Source organism: Octopus bimaculoides, chromosome 25 (assembly GCF_001194135.2).
Source record: "Octopus bimaculoides isolate UCB-OBI-ISO-001 chromosome 25, ASM119413v2, whole genome shotgun sequence".
Classification (NCBI taxonomy): domain Eukaryota; kingdom Metazoa; phylum Mollusca; class Cephalopoda; order Octopoda; family Octopodidae; genus Octopus; species Octopus bimaculoides.
The window spans coordinates 29,540,147-29,554,844 of NC_069005.1; the positions used below are offsets into that span (position 1 = coordinate 29,540,147).

Sequence of the window (14,698 nt, forward strand, 5' to 3'; positions counted from 1 at the left end):
CTTTTGCTGAACCACTAGGCTATAGGGACATAAACAAACCAATACTGGTTCTCAAGTGATGGAACAAACAAATACAATATATATAACAGGCTTCCACAATTTCTGTCTACCACTCACAAGGTATAAGTTGGCTCTGGACCATAGAAGACACTACTGCCTTGAAGAATTTTTAGCCAAATGAATCAACCCCAGTATTTGTTTAAATTTTTTAAGCCTGGTCCTTATTCTATTGGTCTCTTAACTGCTAAGTTACAGGAACGGAAACACACCAGCACTGGTTGCCAAGCAGTGGTGGGGAACACAAACACTACAGGCTTCTTTCAGTTTCCACCTACCAAATCCACTCACAAGGCTTTGGTCAGCCCAAGGCTATATAGTAGAAGTCACTTGCTCAAGTTGCCATGCAGTGGGACTGAACCCGAAACCATGTGGCTGGGAAGCAAGCGTTTTACCACACAGCAACATCTGTGCCTGTGTTTTTGAACATGTATGATTTATACACGTTTTCAATTAGACTATAATCAGTAGATTGACAGTTACAGTTTTACCCTTTTAGCATTTCAACTGGCCATATCCAGCCCAAATATTCTACCCATTTTATGATCACCATTGGCCTTCCATACTTACTCAACAATGTCATTCTAAAAATCAAAAAAAAAAAATCATCAAAATCTCTAAGCTACAAGATAATGCATGATAAATTCAAAATGTGAATAAATAAGCATTGCATTTGACAGAGGAATCTGAATGCAAAAGGGTTAATAAACTAAAGATCGTACAGAAATACGACTTTCTACAAGTATGGAGAAAGAAGAAAAAGAAAACCAACCGGATGTAAGACAATCTCATTTTACAGAACATTTAGTGCTTTATTTATAACCTAATTTAATAAATGTTTAAATAAACCAAGTATTTCAAGATTGCTTATATGATATGTGTATGTGTGGGCGGACAAAATTTGACTGGATGCTTTCTTGTAAATACACATGGATTGATAGAATGCTAGCGAGAGTTCAAACCATACTTGGGTTAGCGAGGTTAGCTGTCTTTCATTTTTAAAAAAATAATACTGATATCAATCTAACTATGTCCGCTTCCTACAGAACTGTGTCATGGCCATTAGCGAAAACCACAGTGACCAAGTGGATTGTTAACATTTGACACGCTAACTTAGGGTTCAACAAATTTCTAATATCAGTGACCCATGTGAGGTAAATTTCTTTAAATTACTTTGTTGACCTGTTCTAGCTCAATTGGATAATATGTATCCTACTGCGAGCATCACACAGATTAGATCTACAATCCTGAAAATAGTTTCAGAACCCTTTTGCTTTTTACAGTTTAGTCAGGAGAAAGAAAGGTAGAGTACACAACCCTTTCCAGGACATACAAGACTACTAGGAGACAGATATCCCTGATGCCTGGTTCAACCAATTGCAACAAAATGAACTCCATTAAAAACCGTTAAGCAAGGTGGTGGTGGTGATGAGGTTGAACCAAACAATGACTAAATTTACAAAAAAAAAAAAAAAAAAAAAAAAAAAAAAGATCTACAAGGGGGTGCTGAAAAGTTTCTGGGTTGGGTAAAAGAAAATACAGGATCAGTTAATTATGATTTTATTCAACATACTTTTCTATCAGATTCACATGTTTATTGCAGCGATCCTTCAGTTTTTCTAAGCCCTGTAAAAGAACTTGGAAGTTTGGGCCTTCAACCGGGCCTTTTGTAATTCCCTTAAAGCCAGGAACTTTTCAGCACCCTCTCATATATATATAATATATATAGGAGGAGGTACAGAAAAGTTCCTGACTTTGGGTAACAGCAAATATAGGAGGATCAGTTAATTATGATTTAACTCAACATATTCCCCTCAGATTCACACTTATTGCAATGGTCCTTCAGGTTTTTGAAACCATTTAAAGAACTTGGAAGGTTGGGTCTCCAACCAGGCCTTTCACAATGCCCTTAAAGCCAGGAACTTTCCAGCACCCCCTCGGTGTGCTGTAGGCTGGAATGGAAAATGGGGTTAACAGGATGTCAGACACATGATGTCCACCTACAATAAGCTGAGAGAGTAGAGTAAGGCTGTAAAAGAATCAGCTGATGTTTGCCCGAGAGATTACTATGCTGGCATAAGACATGTGATGATGTGATAAATGGACAAGGAGCGCAGAGTACAACAGTTAAAAAAAAAAAAAAATTGTGTTAGTGGCATCTTTGAGTAAGATGCGAGAAGGGGTGTGATGAAACTCGTGATGCTGAGCCTTGAAGATGACAGACAAATCAGTGGTAAAATTCCATATGATAGATGAACCCATGCAGCAATGGAAGTAAAATGGCTTTTCACATAATAATAATGTTGGGTGCAAAAGAGTACATTCTTAATTAGCTTTTAGCTATGATTATCTACATTTCAGTGGAGGCGCAATGGCCCAGTGGTTAGGGCAGTGGACTCGCGGTCATAAGATTGCAGTTTCGATTCCCAGACCAGGCGTTGTAAGTGTTTATTGAGCGAAAACACCTAAAAGCTCCACGAGGCTCCGACAGGGGATCGTAGCGAACCCTGCTGTACTCTTCCACCACTACTTTCTCTCACTCTTACTTCCTGTTTCCGTTGTGCCTGTAATTCAAAGGGTCAGCCTTGTCACACTGTGTGTCACGCTGAATCTCCCCGAGAACTACGTTAAGGGTACACGTGTCTGTGGAGTGCTCAGCCACTTGCACGTTAATTTCACGAGCAGGCTGTTCCGTTGATTGGATCAACTGGAACCCTCGACGTCGTAAGCGACGGAGTGCCAACAACAACAACATCTACATTTCAATAATCTATAATAACAAACACGAAATTCTGTCTGTCTGTCCGTCCGGGACCCTTGTAATCTCAGTCTACATTTGCTCTACATAGACAAATACCTTTTGGGAATCAGGATGCCCTTCATTTGGTTCTTGGCCATCCAGCATTGGAATCAGGTCTGGATGAGGATTTGTTATGAGCTAACAGTTGAAAATTCAGATTTTAAAGGTAATCTCAAAATTTGTGAACTTACAAGTTTTTCATTTAAACTGAATTTAAAGTAATATATTCTTGTTTTATTATTCTTGTTTTCTTTAGGTTCCGGGTAATAGGCCCAATTAGCCCTCCACAAGAGTGCACAAGAGTCAGAACGACATATTCATTCTTAATACATTCCAGCAAATATGAACATGAATATTTTAAACAAAGGGCAAAAAGTTTTGTTAGATTTATTAGTCTGAGGTAGCTTTGACTGAGGAGACATGACAAGGTTGAAACAGCAGGTGTCCCAAAATTCCTCAACCCTAATGAACCGAATGTGTTATGAGTAATTTTAAATAATATTCATGAGAAAGTGAGATAGAAGTCGACTTACTGTTGGGACATATTCTGAAGGAAATTTGTTGGTCGTATATGATATTAAGAGACAGGTTTTACCAACGGCACCGTCACCAACCACAACACACTTTATCGTTTGCATGATGAAACAACTTCAAAACAACTCTGCAAAGGAAAAAAAAAACAATATTGTAAGGATAAGATTAATGAAAAAAAAAAAAAAACGAAAAATATTTGTGAAAATCATACATCACGTTATGTTACCTGAAAACAATTCATTCGTCACTACTTCAGGTTGTGTGTGTACAGATGAAGAACCATGCCAGACTTTAAAAAAAAGTACTGGAGTCAATTCATTTGACTAAATAAATTCAAGGTGGTGCTCCAGCATGACCACAGTCTAATAGTCAAAACATGTAAAAGATATTTTCATAATTAACTGAAGTAAAAGCAATGCAATTTCAACAGAAATATAAAACAACAAAAGTGTTAATCTAATATCTGAATTTGCAGAACTATCCAACCCAATTCAGTAGAGATAGGGGGAAGGGATAGCTCCAACAAAGATGGAAGTAGAGGTGGGGGTGGGAAACCAAGCGAACAAGTAATTATAGGTCAATTGGCATTGTAGTTTAAAAATGAGAGAAAAGGTTAACATATGTGTTTCCCCTTTGTCTACAATGTGTGTGTCAACCACTCTGCAGTTACCTTTTGACCTTTCAGTCAGTAAAAGACAAAATTTTGGTTAGCATCAATTTACAAACTTTAGCTGAGAGCATGACCCAGTAATCTGTTCCATGAATGTCATTTTAAATTTAACATTTTAATACCTTTTTCTTCTTTTTTTTTTATTTCATTTAACTTCACCACAATCACCATTACATTGCAGACCTGACATGGTACAATTAGTTTGTCTCAATACTGACTACATTTCCACATAGTTGGAGGTTACTGGATAGGTAGTGGGGAGGGGGAGAAAGATGGTCAGTAAATGAGTTGTGAGGAGAAGGAGGAGGAGGCATCATGTGATGTGATAAAACAACCAGATTAGAACATTTCATAGACATTTTAGAATATGACTATCTAAATCTATTTATACACTTCCAGTCATAGATATAAAAGGCAAGTGAGAAAGAGTGGAAGAAATAAAGAGAGTGCATGTATACCAGGATGTTTGCAGTCTATATTAAATATTGTGTGTGTGTACCCAACCACCTCTTGACAACCGATGAAGGTATGTATGTGTATATCTCCATAATTAAGCAGTTTGGCAAAAGAGAGCAATGGAATAAGTACTAGGTTTTAAAAATAAGGGATATAGCCTTTCTCATTCGCAAAATGAGCCCCCTTTAATTTTGCTCAAATTGATTTCAGGTTTGATGTATCAATGCAAGTCTAAATTTTGATCGCGCTCAACCAATTAATTACTTTATCCCGTAAATTAAAGAATCTGATGCTATTTAGAATTAAAGTAGGGAAATTTTGGTAATTTTAGCCAATCAACAAACAGCAAGGCATTAACAGCTTGTTACCATGACAACTGTTTATTGTGTTGTTTCACCCGCATGTGTTGATTCTTCACACCACGAGATTTACTTCGCCCGCATGTTTTGTTTTAATAAAAATTTACATTTATTAATTAGAATTTTATTATATTTTTCATATATAGCAAAAGTTGTTTGTGGTGTTTATACAGTTTCTTGGCATTATGAAATGCTTAATACGAAAACACAGTACCTAGTCTGTAAAAAATGAGGAACAGTGTAAACAGGTAATAGACACCTGGAATGAGATATATGGCTAAGTTCCTTCCTGTAAACCTGTTACTTTTTCTTCTGTCTGAAATTGGTGATTATAATGTTTAATATCACGATTGTATTTTTTTTCTCCAAAAACCAATTCATTCAGGAACTCACACTTGAGAACCCACAACGGAGAGGATTTGAAACCCTATAAGATAACTTGTCCTTAGACTAAGAAAATTTCCACTGATTACAAATAAGAAAAATCTTTCTATTTAAGGTCATGAAAAACAGGGAAAATACACCCACAAGAATTCATTAAATTAATGCCAGCTAAATTTGATAGATCACATCTATTATATATTAAACACTTCATTTATCAAACAAATAGGATTTCCCTTCTATCCTGCAATTCCTTCAGGGACCCCCAAGTAAAACTCAAAATGTCACATATAGAATTCTTTTTTTTTTTTTTTATTCGCTGGACTCCAGCCACGCTGGGTTATCAGTCCCAACAGTTTTTAATCTAGTTATTTCAATTGGCTATTTATTTCATTGATCTACATTTTACTGAGTGACTGTTATCATTCTGAAATAATTACCAGTTTCTTAATCAGTAGAGTTCTATCAAAAACAAATACAGACACACACAAACCATAGGCTGCTACACAGTGAGTTATGATTGTGATGTAAAATTAGCATAGCCATGCTTATATCTGCACGCACAGTTACCTCATCAAAATCTCAAAGCTACAAGATAATGCTTGATTAATTAAAGACATATGGATAAATAAACATTACTTTTGATAGAATAATGTAAATACTAAGCAGTTAAGGAAGTTCGAGAAATATTAAAAATATAGTGGAGTATATAATTGCATCTTGCTGGGAATCAAAAAAAAAAAAAAAAAAAAGGAGTTTTGATGCAGATGGAATTTAGAGTGACCTCAGACAGTTTCTTTGAACTGTAAATTGTTAAAGATCTCACATCTGTTTTCTGTATGAGAATTTGTTAGAGAAGTTATCAACATGAATATTAACAGTAATATTTCGTGTTTGGATATGGCTTCACGAGAACAAACAAATCATTTAATTATTAGATGAAAGTGGAATCTATTTTCTCACAAAATAGACAGAATGAAGCCAAAGATGATGTAATGTTTGGATTCAGAGTTCTTCAGCCTGCAGATATTTGGTTTAATTAAGTTGAACAGGATAATGGTGATTAAGGTTAACTCTGAGAGGACACAAACAGATGGCAGAGAGATTACACAGACTTTTCTTCTTTCCTCACTGTAGACAAGCTGAAAAAACAGGTAGCTTTTCATCTCAGGAGCTAACCTTTGGTATAAGAGGAAATTATGTAGAAATGCCACTAGAAATGATAGTCAAATACCCACAAAACCACTCCTGATTTTTTGGAGAGAAATGACATACTGAATAAAGTTCTAGAAAATAAACACAAGAGGGTCACAGCTAGAATGCCTTTGATCTTCAGTCTGTTTTAGCAAGGTTAACTCAGGGTTAAACGACCTTTCATATGGTTATCCCCCTTCCAGAATAACATTTGGATTTCATTGATTAACAAGTACAGAAATGTTATAAGTCATCTATAATAGCAGGATGTAAAATGCTCATTAATTTCTGTCCAGTCAACTTATCCCGGGAGGAAGAGGACCTTCTGAAATAGATTTGCCACTTCCCACAGCAAGTTTGCTGTACTCTTTTTATCAATGTTACTGAATACACAGACCAACACCATGCTCTTTGGAATCTGTCATAGAAATAGTTTTATGAAAAAGTGCAACTATGAGCAAATTTGAGAGTAAAAAGTACAAACCTTTTGCTTACACACCCACATGTATGCATAAAGGGAAGATGGTAAAATTAATGTCAGAAAGCTGATTTCAGCTGTATTTCCAGAAATGCAATTGAAAAGGCATGAAATGTAGTTGATTAAATTGTCAAGTGTCTGACTGATAGAGTACTTTATTCACCCAGCTGTGATGATCTGAGTTCAGAATATAGAGGGATATATTCAAATTATCTGACCACTGATTCTGCCGATATGCTAAGTAGAGAAGGTAATTAATTAAGAAAAACCTTAACTTATCCACGGATAGAATTCAAAAAAATTCCATCACAAGACTTTATCAACAAGATCCTGGAATTGGGGCAAGATACATGGTTTAACTGCCAGGTGAGCTCTGGCTGATTAGGCCTATAGTCAAATGCGTTTCCCTTATGGCCATTTCCTCTTTTATTCAACATAACCATGACAACATTTTGTGCGTTCTTCCTTTTAGGACAATAGAAAATAAGGTATTAAGGTGAATTTAGCTGTTATTTCTAACCAGTAGAGGAATCTTGCTGAGGCCTCTTCATTGGCACAGCTATCTACAGTTTGTAGATGCATGCATATAGTGCAATGGGAAGTTAAAGAAACATTTCAATCACACCCTCCTTTGGAATTTTTCAATGTTTATAAACTATTAAAAGATATTTTCTACATTCTGCGAAACCATTTCAATACCCCCCCCCCCACACACACACACAGTAACATTCAAAATGGTTTTGAAAAATGTAAACAAACGGGTACAGGCAGACGTATCTGTGTGTGTGTGTGTGTGTGTGTGTGTGTGTGTGTGTGGTACCATGGATAAGTGTCTTCTCATAGCCTTATGACTAATTTCAGACACACAGCATGGAATGGCAAAAATTGGCTTGTCAAATGAAAATACCTTGTGGTGTTTCACTCCACAGCAACTTTCTCCCTTTACATCCAGGTTGACTATTTTGTCCACTGGGTAGATAAACTCGTACCAAGCAATGTACTGGAGAGAGGGTGGTCAGTATAACTGATTAAAACCCTTTAAAGCAATACCACAACATGGATGCAGTGCAGCGAGTGACCAGAGGCTCCTATCAATGGTCATGCGGGGGTACTGCCTTGAAGAAGAACTTCAGTTCAACAAATTAAACCTTGTACATTTTTTTTTTTAAGCCTGGTACTTATTTTATTGGTTTCTTTTGCTGAAGTTCAAATATTATGGGGGACAAACACAGATATACGACAGGCTTCTTTTAGTTTATGTCTACCAAATCCACTCACAAGGCTTTGTTCAGCCTAGGGCTATAATAGAAGACACTTGCCCAAGGTGCCATGCAATGGGATGGAACCTGGAACTTCTTACTGCACAGCCATTCCTGCATGTATACACGAGAAAGGCTCAAATGCCAACACTTTGTTAAACAGTGATTTTCTGCAGGCGTTCATTTATGAAAACAAAATCTAGTTCCTTTGACCTTGCAGTTATAGTTAAATCGTGTTCCATTAAGGAGATCCAATAAAGCTGAAACATGCTCAGAGTTGTCATTACACTGATAAACATCAAACTCACTCCCAGCAATTTTAAGAGGAGGAGGATGGGTCAATGCCATCAACATAGGTACTTGACTGATACTTGGATTTCATCAACTGGTAAAGGGAATGAAAAGCAGGATTTGAACTCAGAACATAAATAGCTAGAAAAGATACTACAAAGCAATTTTTCTGATGCTCTAATGATTCTGCCAGCTCATTACCTTATATTTAATTAAAACTGAGATTGTCTCCCTTGTCCCCACTTTTTTTTTCACTAAAAATAATGTTGATAGTTGTTCCTCACCAAAGGTATAATTTTAATTAAAATATCCAGTTTTACTAGATAAAGTGTGCTAATTAGCACCCACTTTACTGTTACAGTTTTCATACATCAGTTCTCTCCCTAGCTATTTTTCTTCCCCTGTCATTCTACCAATTAAGATGTTTGTTCCTCCTGTCTTAAGATGTCAATGCCTCTACCAACCACAAAGTTGTTGACAAACAATCATGTCAAATAAAATAAACTTTAATGATTCACTAATAAATACAAGGCTGACCTCACCCTCTCCCCCCTGAAGGTCAGCCTTCCAGGATACAACTACTACTTCCTGTCATGTATATGAAGATTAGAAAACTAATTGGAGAATGGTACTCAGCATAAAACCTTAATATGACAGCTTTTTTTTCTAAGTAGAGATACTAAGAGCACACACATAAGTGTTTAGAAGAGTCCATTGCATGCAAAGTAGAACTATCACGCACGGCATAATGAGAACTGCCTTGTAATATCTATAGAATTCTTTCATTTTTACTGTTATCACCAGAAAGTACCACACTTGATTTTAACCCTTTTGATGCCAACCTGGCTGAAACCACCTCTGGCTCTGTAGTACAAGTGTCTTGTTTTCATCAGTTTTGAATTAAAATCTTCCAACAAACCTTTGTCACAATTTATGTTCCTAACATAAGCTTAAGTTATTTTACTAAATTCTTTGTTATATTCAAAATTAATTGAAAGAAACACAGACCATCTCAAAATAAATATGGTTAAATAATCTAGGGCAGTGGTTTTCAACTGGGGTCTGTATGACCCTTGGAGGTCCATATAAGATTTTGTTGTTAAGGTTTATATGCAATAAATTAGTTATACTTCTACACTATACAAAATATTAAAATTTTTTTTAATACAATTCCTAATAACAAATAAAAATATAGGATTTTTTTAATGTCCATGGAAGGGCTATGGTGCAGTAGAGTAAAACAGAAACCATTGATCTAGAGAATATCTTTTGGACAGTCTTTAGAACAAGCTTTGCCAAACATTCGCAAGATGGTGAAACTTAAATGACATTAACCTTGCCTCATATAAAAGTAAATTGTAACGCCAATGAAGGAACAGCTATGTAGTTACCTGACATGCTAGAGATAGCAGCAAAATCGGTTTTAAAAGACGTAACTAAGCTAATCCCCTAGCTTTACAGTTGTAGAAAATATATATTAAAGAGAAGTTTGACAGTTCTGTGTTTTCAATAAAAAAGCTAAAGTGTGCCTAAATGTAAAGAGTTCCAGTTGCAAGCAAGACATTTTGTAAGGTTATAGTAGGGTACTGTAAATGTCACTACAAACCACAGCAACAATAAACCAACAAGAGAGCTTTTAAATCCACTTGGTAAAAATAAGCATTGATTGACCCTCAAATCACCTTAGAATTTGGGGGGGGGGAAAGAAGAAAAGAATGACACTGAATAATGTAATCCAAGATACACTATGACAATAAAAGACAAGTGACAAGTCAGTGATCGCTGATGTCTGCTCAATCAGGGATGATCTGCAGGTAAATAAGCACTTGCTTCTGATAGCGATTTATAGCTAATATGGAATGTCTCAATATCTTTCCCAAGAACAAATCACAGACAAAAATATCTGATCTAACACTGATACCTAAAAAAAACTTGGTTAGCTGCGAGTTAAAGGAATAGATTAGAACTCTAAGAGCTGTATTGTTTGACAACGGTAAATAGGAAAGAAAAGTATTAGAAAGGACCACATTAGCATAGTTAATTCCTTAAGCCAGAAAGACTGATGCAAATATTCCATTAAGCTTTTTTGATTTGTCAAAATCGCTCGCTTAAAAAAAAAATAGTTTTAATACTGAATTATGGTATCAAGGAATTATGGTTAGTCATTTTAGCTTTCAGCTTTCTTTTTGGCAATAAAAAGAAAGCAGAGCAAGATAATGTATTCAACATCAAATGTTAAAATATTACAAATAAATTCAATGTAACTAAACATGAACACTCAAAATGGCTTTTCTTTAAAGGCAAAATATTTAAAGTATCATACAGACAAGAAAGTAATAGCTCAAATGCAGTATAGCCATGGAAACAGCAGAAAGATTGGGTGTTTTTCTGTCATATAAAGGTAAAATACCCCAATCTTTCTGCTGTTTTCATGGCTATACCGTGTTTGAAATATTGCTTTGTATATGATACACATTTGACGCTTCCAAAAACCAAAAAAGTTAATGGTTTCAAATTTTGGCACATGGACAGCACGTTTGGGGGAGGGGCTGAGTTCATTAAATCGACCCCAGCGTTCAACTGGCACTTACTTTATCGACTCCAAAAGAATGAAGGCAAAGTTGACCCCGGCGGAATTTGAACCCAGACCGTAAAGATAGATGAAATGCTGCTGCTAAGCATTTTGCCCAGGATGTTAATGGTTCTGCCATTTTGTACATTTGGCATTTAAGTTAATATGAAAGTATGAGATGGCCAATATACTTTGTAGTTTTTAATTCCTGTTTCCAAGATTAAATTTCACCCAAGACAAATTTAGTCTTTCGTAGCTCTATCATAAAAAAATAAATAAATAAATAAATACAAAGATGCTAGGATCATGCATATAGATTAATTATGATCCATATTCTAAAAGGAAATGATAATCTTGTACAACACGAAATATTTAGTATTCTAAATGCAAAGATACAAACAACGTCATTAAAATATTTCCGCTACCATCTTTTACAGGTAACTTGATAGCTTGAGAACAACCAGTAGGATAACCCCCACAAATTAACATACCCTGAGATGAGAGAAGATTTCAATGAATGAGAATCCTAAATGTTAATATGCCACAGGTAGAACAAGAAAAACAACCAAGACTAACATTTGCAAAAGTTGTAAGAAATCTAGAAGATTCTGGTTTACTTGAATCAGATATTAGTAATACAAGAGTTATACACACACAAACAAAAGGTCAACTGTACCCTATCGATAACAATCTCTGTATAGCAAAGAAGTCAAGCCTACCTAATGTAGGTGGTAGCCCTGGGTCAACCCTGATCCTATAATCAAATCATTCAAGCTGTGATCAGACCCCCTCCCCTATAGTGTATTTTGGACTACATATGTAACATATTCGTCTTTGTTTTTACGTGAGGGTGTAAGGGTGGCTGGTATTTTAGTCAGGTTGAGCAATTACAGAGAATTCCTTGTTTACCTTAAGCATATCAATTTGAAGAAAGCAATTAAAGACAATATTTACCAGATGTGTATTGAGAAAGGTTTCTAATAAACGAAATGGAGCAACTGACATGCTGCCGGAGGTAACCTCAAAAGTTCTATAAGATATTTGAAAGTATGAAGGTATGTAACTATATGTTCCATCTACAATAAAATGCCCGATTGTTTGATCATCATTTTCTCTTGCTTTCAAATTTTTCAAATGATAGGACTTTTTTTTATAGTTTAGGTCAACCTGTGAGTCCTGGTTTTTTTTCAGTCTTTCTTCCAAAGATCAGAGATTTTGGAGTGAATGTGCTAAAAATCCAAGAGGTAATATTAAAACAGGTGATGAATTACACTGCCCTTGAAGAAACAGTCCATCAAACTTGGTTTCTCCAGTTTCCAGCCAAATTTCATTCAAAGCTCTATTCAACCCAAAGCCATGCTAGTAGACTGTACAGTAGAATCAAACTAAAATCCACAGGGTTGCAAAATAAACTAGGGCATCCAGCTGTAGAAACCATGCCGAAACAGACAATTGGAGTATGGACAGCTCCCTAGCTGGCCGGCCCCAGTCAAACCATCCAACCCATGCCAGTATGGAAAACAATGATGATGATGTGACTGAAACACTAAACTATCTCTTTTGTTAACCCTTTACCATTTAAAGTGGCCCTATCTGGCCCAAATATTCTGTTTCATGCGTCTCACCTTACCCTATAATGTCATTCTAAAAATGAACGGATCAGATTATTGAAATCTTGATGCTACAAGACAATAACAATAAGTATTACTTTTGACAGAGTAGTTTGGATGCTAAAGGCTTAAACCAACAAATTTGAAAGACATAATGAAACACAAGTCGGAAACAGATTCTACTCTTTGAAAATAAAACAAAACAAAAAATTAAAATCTAGAATTTCAGGACACTGACGATGACAGAAACAATTAGTCCATCGTTGGGCGAGTTCAATTACACAGAGAGGTGAATAACCTATTAGGCCCCTTGTCTTCATCTCAGGCAAAACGCAAGGGTTTTAAGCATTGGTTTCCTTACTCTTCAATTGAAATTATAGAACAAATGAACGAATGTGCCAAAGGAAAAATTCTGGTAAAATTCTTTGGTTGAACAGTTTCTTTGGAATACATCAACTGACTGTACAAGTCTTTCTTATTCAGTTTCCACATTCACAAGGTGACAGTAATAAAATAAAAAATATGAATAATGTCATAGCAAAAACTCTCCAATCATAAACCCATTTGTAGAATACATTATTACATTAAAAAATACCCTTTTTAATATTTAAAATTTAAAAAAATTTAAAAAAGGGGGAGGTGAAGTGCATGTGGAAAGGATATGAAGGTCATTAATTGAAATTGGAGAAAGAAAAAAAATCAAATGTAAAGTGCTTAGAACCAGTGGAAGCCATTTGTAAGAATTGTTAACTTCCTGTTGAAAATAATTATAATTATACACTCAAGAGTTAGGACAGAAAGGCAAGATCATCGTAAATAACATTAACTGGAAGGTTCTTGCATCCTTAATACATCAGTGAAAACCAAGAAGGATTATAAATCGTTTTTCCTTATTTTATTCCAAAATCATCACCATTTATCTCCATAATTGTTTTCTTTCGATCTTGTTTTGCCAAATACACAGGGATCTACGACAATGAATTCAACCATTCTGAAGTAAATTACACAAATTACTTGGGCCAAATTCATCACACACACACACACACACATTTTATTAACTCTTCTGATATGAATGCACTTGAAACAGCCCTTGGTTCAACAATACAAATACTGTTTTAAAGCAATATAAATCAAAACCTCTCATTAAAATTTATATTCAAAACATCAGCTTAATAACAAAATTATTTTGCTAAGTTCTTTCATTATTTTCAAAATATGGTAACAAAAGGTTTAAAGAACTTAAAGCTGTACAAACAGTACAGGACTTGATCTGAGGTCATGTGTTGAAATGGACAATTTCATCTTTGCAAGTCATGATAGCTATTTATTGAAAAGGCACATACACATACCATTATATTCAATTTTGTTTCAGTTTGTGATGATAAACACTTTTGTCGTGTTTCTGACCCACTCAGAAGTGGACATGTACAAGACTGGTTAATTATACATTAGAAAATACAACAAAAGTGTGTATAAAGAGGTGTGGGTATGTGGTAAATTATTATAACTACCATAATATAATGGTATAAAAAAAAATTGAAATAGAAATATAGTTTGATTCCCTGGGAAAAAGAAAATGAAACCCTCGATAATGGAGTAGAAAGGGATACATTTTAAGGAGATTTATCTAGTGTGTAGATGTTGTACAGAGGAAAAGTTCACAGGATGTTAATGGGTTCACCTGCCATGAAGAGTGGGAAATAATGTGTCAGGCTCTTCCCACTCCGCACAATAATGAAACATCAGTAGTTTACCAATTCCTTTGGATTAATTTTTACTGATGTAGGCCCTTGCAAGTTTCCTCGGATTTCAAGAACAACAGCTTCTGTGGCATAGGTTGAGGATTCGAAAGGATTCAGTGAACCAAAAGACTGTGTGAAGCCCCAATGTCTGCTTTGGCGTGGCTTCTGTGGGTGGAGGCCCTTTTAGATGCCAACCACTTTACTGTTCATTTAACAATCATTTCCCCCCACGCCTGATTGGGTTGGATCAGCAGTTATTTGAAATAGGATTTTATGGATCACTGCTCTTATGTAT

The 14,698-nt window shown here is 35.5% G+C and overlaps 1 protein-coding gene across 1 annotated transcript in view; it reads right to left on the reverse strand.

Moving 5' to 3' along the window:
* Positions 1–14,698, reverse strand: part of LOC106879373 (cdc42 homolog) — a 66,542-nt gene that overhangs the window by 16,200 nt on the left and 35,644 nt on the right. The window contains exon 2 of the mRNA XM_014928898.2: positions 3,391–3,518. Coding sequence (XP_014784384.1) covers positions 3,391–3,495 — 105 coding nt within the window. The 5' untranslated portion in view covers positions 3,496–3,518. The remainder of the gene's footprint in view (positions 1–3,390; positions 3,519–14,698) is intronic.